General features: G+C 42.3%; 1 protein-coding gene across 1 annotated transcript in view; it reads right to left on the bottom strand.

Annotated features, from left to right (window-relative positions):
- The window catches only part of NOL11 (nucleolar protein 11), a 27590-nt gene extending 16911 nt beyond the window's left edge, over positions 1-10679 (bottom strand). The window contains exons 1-7 of the mRNA XM_011999174.1: positions 10409-10679; positions 8723-8836; positions 8548-8604; positions 6993-7141; positions 5879-5936; positions 4295-4439; positions 1696-1884 (exon numbers count right to left, since the gene is read on the bottom strand). Coding sequence (XP_011854564.1) covers positions 1696-1884; positions 4295-4439; positions 5879-5936; positions 6993-7141; positions 8548-8604; positions 8723-8836; positions 10409-10549 — 853 coding nt within the window. The 5' untranslated portion in view covers positions 10550-10679. The remainder of the gene's footprint in view (positions 1-1695; positions 1885-4294; positions 4440-5878; positions 5937-6992; positions 7142-8547; positions 8605-8722; positions 8837-10408) is intronic.
- Between the last annotated feature and the right edge of the window lie 1861 nt (positions 10680-12540).

Raw genomic sequence — 12540 nt, 5'->3', positions numbered from 1 at the left:
AAAAAATGAAAAATGAAAGAGCATTAAAAATTTTAAAAAACAAAACGATTAATTTTATGTTATATGAATTTCATCTTAATTTAAAAAAGCAGAATAGATGTTCATGTCTGGCAATAGGAGAGTGATGAAGCACACTGTGGGGCCGCCCTTCAGTGAAATATTATGCAGCTATTCAAAAAGCAAGGAAGATTAAAAAATAATATGATATGGAAAGATCTCTGAGAGATCTTGGCCAGGTGAATAAACAAGGTACACAACTGTTATGTATTGTGTGCTAGCATACATAGGAGGAGGGGAAAAACCCTTAAGTAGTAGTATTTCCTCATATATGGACCAATAAAACCACAGAAAGGGACGCAGAAAACTCTATAGTAGCTAGTGGGGTTTTTTGGCAGGGAGGTAGAGCAGGAATAAGAGAGGAAGATGGGAGGAGAGAGAGGAGAAGCACAGCTTAGTGAAGTGGTGAAGAGTCAGGACTTAAGAGCAGCAGGGTACATGGCTTAACAGAATTCACCTGTTCGGGCTGAATCCTAGTTCCACTACTTAGTTACCTCCTACCTCAGTTTCCTGTTTTATAAAGGGGAATGGTAACAACTTCATTTCCACTCATATGGTTGTTAGAGGAGTAAATGATACAAATAATGAGATAATATTAGTAAAGTGCCAGGCACATGGTATAATTACACTACAACCAGGAGCTCCTGTTTTTTTTTTGAGACAGAGTCTCACTCTGTTGACCAGGTTGAGTGCATAGTGTAATTTCGGCTCACCGCAACCTCCATCTCCCGGGTTTGTGCGCCAACAAGCCCAGCTAATTTTTTGTATTTTCAGTGGAGACATGGAGTTTCACCATGTTAGCCAAGCTGGTCTCGAACTCCTGGCCTCAAGCAATCTGCCCGTCTCAGCCTCCCAAAGTGCTGGGATTACAGGCGTGAGCTACTGCACCCAGCCTTGCTCCTATCTTAATAATAAGCAGGAGAAACAGAACAAAGTACACAGGTGAGGATGGGCGTATCAAGTGTGTGGTCAATAGAGAGCCTCGCCTGAATAAAACCGAGGGTTCTTGCTCAGAATTTGGGAGAATAGGTTGGAAAAGGTGGGTCTAGGCTATGAAGGGACTTATGCTAAACGATAGAGTCTGAGTTTTCTAGTGAAGGCTGGGGTCTGTGATCCTGTACTGGCAAGGAGCAATCGTGCTCTTCATGACTGACTAGGAAGTCTGGAGGGGAGTTGGTGGGTAAGGAGGCGAGATGGTGATGAGAATCCTGTTCAGAAGTCACGGAGATCAAAGGTACACTATTAGTTCCCACATTTCAAGGTGTACATGTCCAGTCGATTTCCATGCTGTGAAATGTTGCCAAGAATCCAATCCTCAAACGCAAGGCTTACTAATGTTGCAAATGCCTGCAGGCTAGTATGATGGTGACTAGTATATTCACCATTTTTATTTATTTATGACATTATAGTTATGAGCATGGTGGTGATACCAAGAAGTGTTTTTGAAAGATTAATCAATGCAAAATAAAAATAAAAAACCAATTCAAGAAGAATTGGGAAGGTACAAAAAAATTAGGTATGCTGATAAAGAGAATGAATTAGTCTGGGTAATAACAAAATGAAAAAGAAAAGAAGAGTAAAAGGTACACTGTGAAGGAAACATACAAAGGCCTTCATAATGAATTGGATGTCAGTTACCCTTAGAAGCTGCTTGTGGACTTCCTAGGACTGCAACGTGATCCTGATCCAGGGCAGTGAGTGCAACTCCGTTTCGAGTGTTACCAGATACAACAGCCTTGAGCAGCAGTGATCTAACTAAGGTCTGATTTTTTTCTGGGTCAGTTGGACGTATTGGTATCAAGGTTTCATATATACAACCATCAGAGCCTGTTGGAAATAAGCATTTGTTGCTGGTTATTGAAGGATATTTCTATATCTAGTATAGGTAAATGTACTAGATTGTTTATAATATTTTACCAATTTGATAAAAGAGCCAACCAGAAAAATAAACAATCCCCTCACAGTGCTTTCTCTTAAAGAATACTACAAATTTAAACTGGGGAAAGGAGTATTATCAAGAAAAATCTTAGTAAGAAATGTAACAGTCAAGAAAAACTGTAAATATCTGCAATAACAAAATATTGAGGGGGACTGCCAAGAATATAGATCATCTAGTCCCTAAAAGGATATATCCCTCATTAGAAAGTAATTAGCATCTGGTCTAGACATTACATTTCTTTTTTGTTTGTTTTTGTGAGACAGGATCTCACTCTGTGACCCAAGACCATATTGCAGTGGTGTGATCATGCTCACTGTAGCTTGAACCTACTGGGCTCAAGTGATCTATCTTTCCACGTCAGCCTCCCAAATAGCTGGGACTACAGGTGCACACACCTCACCCAGCTAATTAAAAAAAATTTTCTTTTAGAGATAGAGTCTTGCTATGTTGCCCAGGCTGGTCTCCAACTCCTGGGCTCAAGCAATCCTCCTGCCTCAGTCTCCCAAAGTGCTGGGATTACAGGTGTGAGGCACCGTGCTTAGTCTATTATAATTCTTCCTATCTAATCACCCTGAAAATCTTATGAAATTGCTTTCTTGTGGTCCAACTGAATTTTGGCAGTTTCATGTGGTTCTACCTATTTTTTTGTTGTTGTTGTTGTTGTTTTTGAGACGGAGTCTTGCTCTGTCGCCCAGGCTGGAGTGCAGTGGCCTGATCTCAGCTCACTGCAAGCTCCGCCTCCCGGGTTTACGCCCTTCTCCTGCCTCAGCCTCCCGAGTAGCTGGGAGTACCTACCGTTACATAAAGATTTATATGCCCCTTTGGTTCACACTTCCTCCCTTCAAAGTTCATTAAGCTAAACATTAAGTACATTTCAATAACCCCCAAGATATGAAAATGACAGGAGTCTTTTAAAAAATAGCCACTGAAAACATTTGCACACTGAAAAACTTCACAAAGATTTTTAATTGTGATAATATGGAAATGTTTCCTATGTATTGCTCTTGTTTATTTCTCCTTCACTTTCTCAGAACAACTTCAAAAGCAGCCATGAAGGGTGGAGGGCAGAGGGTACTACAAAGACTTTTTTTTCCTTCCCCGCCCTAGAGGCCTAAGACTGGGGTTATACTTTAGACCATTTCATAAAGGTAGACTCTAAGGCATTACAATCTATAATAAAAAGCAAGTGGCATGGGCCAAAGCTGCTGTTAGTCTCCTTTTGCCCATCTGTCTCAGTCACTATTCAAGGAAGGGCATACTAAATCTAATGGTTGGAAAAAAGGAGCAGAGGGGCCATTCAATGCCAAACATAGACAGTTTATGGTTCACTAACTACACTCTCAAAGAATCTGGGCCTTATCAGCTAAAAGGTGATGTTTCTTTTTCATTGGTATTAATATTGTTACTTATTGCTTATGATAATTTTTTTTTTTCCCCGGTTGGGTTGGGTTTTTGTTTTTCCCCCAGGCTGAAGTGCAGTGGAGCGATCTTGGCTTACTGCAAGCTCCGCCTACTGGGTTCACGCCATTCTCCTGCCCAGCTTCCCGAGTAGCTGGAACTACAGGCGCCCTCTACCACGCCCAGCTAATTTTTTGTATTTTTAGTAGAGATGGGGTTTCACTGTGTTAGCCAGGATGGTCTCGGTCTCCTGACCTCGTGATCCACCCACCTCGGCCTCCCAAAGTGTTGGGATTACAGGCACGAGCCACCACGCCCGGCCAGCTTATGGTGAATTTTGACAAAGCAATGTTAGAAAAGGATGCTATACCTAAAGTACTTCAATAGGCCCTCAAAACACAGGATCGCTGATTTAATGCATGGCCAGACATGCAAAGTACAAAAGGCAAATGCATGGGCCGGACAAGGTGGCTCACGCCTGTAATCCCAGCACTTTGGGAGGCCAAGGTGGGCAGATTACCTGAGGTCAGGAGTTTGAGACCAGCCTGGCCAACATGGTGAAACCCTGTCTCTACTAAAAATACAAAAATTAGCTGAATGTGGTGGTGGGCACCTGTAATCCCAGCTACTCAGGAGGCTGAGGCAGGAGAATTGTTTGAGTCCCGGAGGCAGAGGCTGCAGTGAGCAGAGGTTGTGCCACTACACTCCAGCCTGGGCGACAGAGCGAGACTCCATCTCAAAAAAAAAAAAAGAAAAAAAAAGTGAAGGCATGACTGCTGTAAGAAAGCACAAAAATGGCTGTAACTGAATGCTTCACAAAGTCTAAGATTCAAAAACAGACATTATCCGATAACATTCCTCTATTTATAATCTCTGAAAGTTCAAAGAAAGAAAACTTACTTAATGACATCAAAGAGATGAATTTCCGATCTACAGATGCAGTAAAACTCTCTATAACAGAGTTTTCATCTTGTCCAAGTAAGAGTGTATATTTGGTTAAGATACGTGAGTTAAACATTTGCACGTAAGCAAAGTAATTTCCATGCTGCAAAAAAAAAAAAAGGTTATTTTATAAATATTCCCATTTCAACCAAGTATTTTAACATATGTCAAAACCAGAAGTTGTCACCCCATTCTAATTACATCAATGAGTACTTAAAAACATCTTATCCAATTAAATTTATTTGTTTGTTTTGAGACAGGGTCTTGCTCTGTGGCCCAGGCTGGACTACCATGGTGTGATCTCGGCTCATTGCAATTGCAACCTCCACCTCCTAGGCTCACGCAATCCTCCCACCTTGGCCTCCCGAATATCTGGGAATACAGGTGTGCGTTGTCATGCTCCAGTATTTTTTTTTTTTTAATAGAGATGAGGTCACCACACCCAGCCTTAAATTTAAAAGGTTATAAAAAAGTTACAGGCTGGACATGGTGGTTCATGCCTCTAATCCCAGCACTTTGGGAGGCCGAGGTGGGTAGATCACAAGGTCAGGAGCTCGAGACCAGCCTGACCAATATGGTAAAACCCCGTCTCTACTAAAAACACAAAAATTAGCCAGGCGTGGTGGCGGGCGCCTGTAGTCCCAGCTACTTGGGAAGCTGAGGCAGGAGACTCACTTGAACCCGGGAGGTGGAGGTTGCAGTGAGCTGAGATCGTGCCACTGCACTCCAGCCTGGGTGACAGAACAAGACTCTGTCTCAAAACAAAATAAAAAATAAAAAGTAAAAAAAAATTAGAGATATTCTGAGAGAATAAGGAGTCCCATTTTAATTCAAAAAATAATGGTTTTGCACCGGGCATAGTGGCTCACGCCTGTAATCCTAGCACTTTGGGAGGCCGAGGTCGGTAGATCACAAGGTCAGGAGCTCGAGACCAGCCTGACCAATATGGTAAAACCCCGTCTCTACTAAAAACACAAAAATTAGCCAGGCGTGGTGGCGGGCGCCTGTAGTCCCAGCTACTTGGGAGGCTGAGGCAGGAGAATCACTTGAACCCGGGAGGAGGAGGTTGTGGTGAGCCGAGATCACGCCATTGCACTCCAGGCTGGGCAACAAGAGCAACAGGAGTGAAACTCTGTCTCAAAAAATAAATAAATAAATAAATAAATAAATAAAGGTTTTGAAATTTCACAGCTGGGCTCAATGGCTCACACCTGTAATCCCAGGACTTTGAAAGGCCAAGGCAGGAGGATCCCTTGAGCCCAAGGAGTTTGAGACCAGCCTGGGCAACACAGTGAGACCCTGTCTCTACAAAAAATAAAACATAAGCCGGGATGGTAGTGCATGCCTGTGGTCCCAGCTACTCGGCAACTCGGCAGGCTGAGGTGGGAGGATTGCTTGAGCCAGGAGGTTGAGGCTGCAGTGAACCATCATGGTACCACTGCTCTCAAGCCTGGGTGACAGGGCAAGACCCTATCTCTAAAAAAAAATTTTTTTTTAAAAGAAATTTCACAAAATGGGCCAGGAATTGAAGATATCACTTACTTTTTCAGTAATAAAAATTAAAACAGGATGCCTGAATACTATGAAAAATTTTGTCCATCTACAAAAAAAAAAAAAAAAGAAAAAAGAAAAATTATATAATGCAAAAATCACCAGCTGGGAGACACATATCAATCAAAATTTAATCAATGTTTTCATTAAATATTTTTTAGAACCAGAGAGACATCAGAGAACACTTAATTTGGCGTTTTGAAACACATACCACAAGGAATACGTGTTTGTCAAATGCAGCTCTGGATTAAATGCAGGTCGTTGAACTCTCCAGATGATAATGTGAATTTTAAAGTTCCAAGAGGGGAGATGCAGTGCTTCCCAAAATTAAATTGACTCCCCTACCTCATTTTTTTCAGAGTTACTTTTGGGACTCATGTTCTGAGGAAAACATTAAGATCTCAATACAGAGGAAGCTGAGGCATAGTTATTGGCTGCACAGTTTGTGGCAAAGCGGCAACTAGAGCTCAAAACCTCCAAAGATTTCCCTCAAAACAGTTGCTCACACCTTAGAGGTATTCATCAGGTCAGTCTAATCTATAACTGGTTACTGTCCACGTTGTAAGTACCAGTCTGAACTCTGACTTTTAGAAAATGAGTTTCTACCAGGTAGACCTGGAGAAAACAAGTCAATGAACAGGAAATGTGATGAAATAAAGAGGATCAGAAAGACGTGAAATCATGAAGTGTCCTTCTATCCCTTGATGAGTCATTTTTCCAGTTTTATTTCAGAATCTGGGAATGCAGAGGTCTTAACACACACCATGATTTCACTAATACGATACACTTTTAGCCAGGTGACAAGGATGGGAGCTTGGTAGTCAGGGCAATATGACAGAAACAAAAAGATTTTGGTCTTTTGGGATAACCCATTTCATCCTCAGATAACTGAGTATCCATTTCTGTCAAGACCTCATATGACTCTATGGTTTCTTCAATCATCATGCCCAGAGGCTTTTTGGGATGTTATTTTAGTCAATGTTTTATAAGTGACTTTTAATTAGGTTACTTTCATTATATTTATAACCAATACTTTTGAACAAGGCAAAAAAATGTTCAGTGCATTTTTATTTTGATAAATTTACTTACAAGTACTGGTACTTACTTGATCACTTCTTCATCAGAGATAACAGTTTCAATTTTCTGCTGGGGGTCTGCAAGCAAGGCCTCTAAACCACGAACAGCACCTTCCTTGAAGAGCACCAAGGGTTCTGTCCCTTGCACTGAAAGTATCCTATATACTTCAGCTGACAACTGGAAGAACATACAAAATTTTAATTTTTATTCTAAAACAGTGTATACCTAATATAATAAGACAATGATATTTAGAGAAGGCTTTTTTTTTTTTTTGAGATGGAGTCTCGCTCTGTCGCCCCAGGCTGGAGTGCAGTGGGGCGATCTTGGCTTACTGCAAGCTCCGCCTCCCGGGTTCACGCCATTCTCCTCCCTCAACCTCCTAAGTACCTGGGACTACAGGCACCCGCCACCACGCCCGGATAATTTTTTTGTATTTTTAGTAGAGACGGGGTTTCACGGTGTTAGCCAGGATGGTCTCAATCTCCTGACCTCGTGATCCGCCCGTCTCGGGCTCCCAAAGTGCTGGGATTACAGGCGTGAGCCACTGTGCCCGGCCGCGGAGGCTTCTTTTTAAGTGACTGCTTTGTTTTCATTTTGATTTAGTTTTGCTTTGTAACTATGTATGGTTCCAAAATCTAATCTACAACACAAACACATTTAGAAGTCTTAATTTTTTCTCTTATCCTCTCTACCTAGTCCCAACTTTAATCTGTAAGTTCACTTTTGGTTTATCCATTGTGACTACTAAAGGTTAGACTAAAACCTGGGTTTCTTAAAAATGGGGAAGATACAAATAAGCCATTCATGCAGAGGTACATGCAATTCTGGTGTTAGATAAGAACTGATGCCACAATTAAAACTACAGCCCGCAATTCCAGAAAAAGAAGTTAACACTGTGTGTGAGGAAAACAACAACAAATAAACCCCCACTGTTTAAAATTCAGGATTGTGTTATGAATTTCAAGGTAAATGAAAAGACTGGAGCCAGGGAACAGCATGGCTAGCTGGCTAGAAGTTTCAAGGATCCAGGCAACAACTGCGTTATATCTGAATTAGCCCTATTGTGAGCCACTTCTAAAATGTGCCAATTATATTTAGACATTTAGAACTGGAAAGAACTTTCAAGATTAACCTAGTTTAAGATACTCATTTTATAAGTAAGAAAAAATGCACACACTCTAGGTCATTAGTAGAACATACACAGCTAGCCATGTTTTGATTTGATTTTTTACTGTATTATATGCCACTCTTAAAAATGTACAATACATGAAACTTGCAGGGTCTACCTATTCTAAGAAAAGGTACAGGAAGTTCATTTTGCGCTCATAAAAGACATACTCCAAACATCCAAACTCATGGAAATAAGTGTAAATTTCTCATTCATGAATTATATAAATCCTCATCTCCTTAACTCATGGAGACATGTTACCAAGATACACTGTAAGATAATTAGAATGAAAACCTGATTAGGACCTTATGCTTATTTTCCCAGAAGTATTAAAACAAATAACACATACTTTATTATGAATGATTCTAATTCACCAATAAGCTAAATAAATACGTTGGAAAATTCAAAGACTTACTGTAGCTTTAAATACTTTATCCAGGTTTACATCTTCATTATTCCATATTCTTAAAACCTTAAATCAAAACATACTAGTTAAAAACTATTCTATTCTCCATTTACATATAATAAATACAAATAGTTAATAATCAACATTTATGTTGTATATATTATATGAAAGTTTTAAAACTCACCTTATTATCGTGTACAACAATATACTCTCTAGTTTGAAAGTTGCACACAGCTGGACATGTTATAACTTGACCTTGTTTCACTGACCAGCTCCCCAAGGGTTTCTGATCAGAAACCTAATGAAATTAAGATAAATACAATATTAAGTCAAATATTAAAAGCAATTAAATTTATAATCAATAAAAGAAACCATTAAAATGACAGCATTTAAAAAATTTACTGGCTAGTTGCAGTGGCTCACGTCTGTAATCCCAGCACTGAGAGGTCAAGGTGGGAGAATCACAAGGTCAAGAGTTCGAGACCAGCCTGACCAACATGGTGAAATCCTGTCTCTACCAAAAATACAAAAATTAGCCAGGCGTGGTGGCGCGGGCCTGTAACCCCAGTTATTCGGGAGGCTGAGGCAGGAGAATCGCTTGAACCCAGGAGGCAGAGGTTGCAGTGAGCTGAGATCCCGCCACGGCGCTCCATCCACCTCGGCCTCCCAAAGCTCTGGAATTACAAGCACACGTCACCGAGTCCAGCTAATTTTCCTATTTTTAGTAGAGGCAGCATTTCACCATGTTGGCCTGGCTGGTCTCGAACTCCTGAACCTCAAGTGACCCACCCACCTCGGCCTCGCAAAGTTCTGGGATTACAGGCGTGAGCCACCGTGCCCGGCCAAAACTTTAAAAGGGTAGTTAAAATGAAAATATAACTACGTTGCTAAATAAGTAAATAAACAACCCTTTGTTAAAAAACAATAGTACATTTAAAATTGATTATATTATGCCTCTGAATAGAGGCATGGGAAGTTATGCCTTTAAACAGGGGCATGGGAAATTAAGTAGACATCTGGGATCATGTCTATCCAACTCCAATCAGTCGCTGTATTCCTATGTAGGAACTGCAAAACTGCAAACATACTTGACAGCCCAAGTAAAACCCAAGAGTCAACAGAGTCAGTACAAGGAGCTGTTGGCAACCTGTTCTCGAAACGTCAAAGCAGATAGCTAACTTCTTTAAAACATAGAAAACTATGTTCAGCAGCCCAGATAAAAGTAACTGCTTTCCAAGCGACCACCAAAAGCAAGCTTAGAAAGTGTTCTCTATCAGGCTTTAGGCTGAAATGGGGGCAGGACTTGCAGATTTTCCTGGGACTCAACTCCAGGATTCACAGCGTGAACCAGAGATGCCAACAGACAAGCCACTTGGAGTCAAGATTCTTACCGAGCTATCAAGAAAGTCCCTCACCCTCTAAAATTGTCCCTCCCTACAAAGACAGGGGTGTGAAGTGTAGACACAGGGCTAAACCACTATTCCCACTCTTGTCAGTGTCATCCTATCCCGCCCAAACAATCTCTGTTCCATCCTCCCGCGGGCAGCTAAGACGATAAAGACCCCAGGAGGGAATCTTAGCAATACCATCTCCGCCAGTTCCGAAGCAAAGGCACAGGTTCTCTTTCTTTTCCGAGTCTAACCCACGTGCACTCAGACGGTCTGCCCTTGCAAGTCGGAAATATGCCTTTACAGGAAGGCAAGCAAGCCAGATTCTAGACCTCACTCAGCGTTCCCGACAGGCCCAGCCGGCTCTCTGTTAAGCCTTCTCCACGATCTCTTTCTGAAGCTGTGAGAAACTCGAGCTCGAGCTCCGCGCTCAGAAAGGGGCGAGAAGGCAGTCGGGGCGCTCCCAATCCTACTGCCTTCACCTTATAGAGGATGACTGTCCTGCCGCTGTCTGTCACTAGAAACTGGTCCGTTTTGTCGCTCTGCTCCACGCCTAGGAGTCCTTCAGGCCCGGCGCTCAGGACTACCGAAGACAACGTGAATTCTTCCTCCAGCGCTGCCATTTTGAGCAAACCTAAGTACGGCCGCGCTCCCTCCCGGCAGGCCTCGCGCTTTCTCTCGCGAGAATGAACAGGCCTGAGAGGGAGAGTGTTTGCCAAACCAGGAACCTGCTCTCGCAGCCTGCGACCCCTGGCGGGCGGAAGGAGCGAGCGTGACTGTGAATTCAGTCAGGTGGGCGGGGCCGGCTTGCGCCGACTCCGCCTCCAGAGACCACGCCCCCCCGAGTCCCGGATGTACTCCAGGAAGGGATAGGGTAGGCGCGGAAGTGTTGCTTACTGGGTTCTGAATCGGCTGCGTGCCCTTCTAGGTGGGGTTTTGTGAGACTGTGGGATGGGTCTGCGGAGTGGTCAAATATAAATAAACTAGATTTTTTTTTTTTAAATTCTAAGGGAACTCCCCAGGAATTCCTCCCACGGCCTTGTGGAACGATCTGCCAAAGAAAAAATATTTATCTCTGTAGGTAAACGCCCAATAACGTGCTGTTCCTACGTGAAATGCTTAATTCCTACCAAGTTTCTGGGAACCCTGTAGAGATCTCCAGTCTCTTCAGTCTTTCAGGCCTTCTGAGTTCTCTGACTCCCCTTCTCTTAGCCCCAGTGGGGAAAGTCTTTCCTCAGCTCACAGGAAATTCAAACTAGTTTGATGAAGGTGAAGTTGAAGGTCCCCTGTGCGATTTTTGGCAAGGTTTTTATTTCCGAGAGAAATCTATGTTTCTAAGATAAGCATGGCAGATTAAATCAATAATGTTAAATAAATAAAGATAAATTGTGATGTTCTTAGGGAGAAACCATTTAATAGACAATTACTAAACAAATGTACCCAGTGTGACAAAGTGCCTCGGTTTAGATTTGAGCATCCACCAGATCGCCATGTGTGTTGTTTTTCATTGCCCCAACGTGACAACATGGGCAGAAGGAGAATATTCAGCTACTGTGAAGGAATCAAATACAGTCAATTTTTATAAAGCTAGTAGGTCTTTTGTTGTTCAAAAGTAGTGGCATTATGGCTCACTGCAGCCTCTAACTCTTGGGCTAAATAAAGCAATCCTCCTGCTTCAGCCTCCCGAATAACTGGGACTACAGGCATACGTCTTCACATCTGGCTAATTTTTGTATTTTTTGCAGACATGGAGTCTTGCTTTGTTGCCCAGGGTGATCTTGAACTCTGATAATCTTTTAATTTTTAGGCTGGGTTGAGAGATCAGGAGGATGTAGTTTATTATTATGCTTCATAACTTACTTTTGTGATAGGTAGTAAGAAGAAAAACATTAAGCTCAGAAGTGGGAGATAAAGCGTGGTTGTGTAGGGGAGGAAGGAGTGGTCTGTGTATGTGAAATTTTAACTAGGATGACCACAGGCCTCCTTGAGAGGATGTCTTTTTTTTTTCTTTTTTTTTTTGAGACGGGGTCTCACTCTATTACCCAGGCTGGCGTGTAGTGACGCAGTCTCAAGTCACTGCAATCTCTGCTTCCTGGATTTAAGTTATCCTCCCATCTCAGCCTCCCGAGTAGCTGGGACTACAGACACGCACCACCATGCCCAGCTAATTTTTGTATTGTTTTGTAAAGATGAGGTTTCACAGTATTGCCCAGGCTGACCTTGAACTCCTGGGCTGACATGGTCCTCCCACCTTGGCCTCCTGGAGTGCTGGGATTACAGAGCCACAGTGCCTGGCCCAAGGGTATCTTTTGAGGAATGACATGAAGGAGGGGAGGGAGCTAATCATGCAGTTAACCAAGATAAGAGCATTCTCAGTAGCAAGTGCCCCTGGGGTACCAACAGGGAGATGCCCTAGAAGTCGCAGTTATTGTAGTTATCAGGTGAGAGGTGATGAGGGCACCATTGGTAGCAAAGGCTTTTCTTTCTGCCATGCCTAAAATAAGCCTTGTTCTTCATTTTGTAAACTCAGCAACCTATTTGTTTCCTTTTTAATCATAGTTTGTAATTTTTAAAAAATTTGTTTACTCACCTACTGAGTCTCCCCAACTATGTC

The sequence above is a fragment of the Mandrillus leucophaeus genome, unplaced genomic scaffold, assembly GCF_000951045.1.
Source record: "Mandrillus leucophaeus isolate KB7577 unplaced genomic scaffold, Mleu.le_1.0 Scaffold585, whole genome shotgun sequence".
Lineage (NCBI taxonomy): Eukaryota > Metazoa > Chordata > Mammalia > Primates > Cercopithecidae > Mandrillus > Mandrillus leucophaeus.
This window is presented reverse-complemented; position numbering and strand designations above follow the sequence as displayed.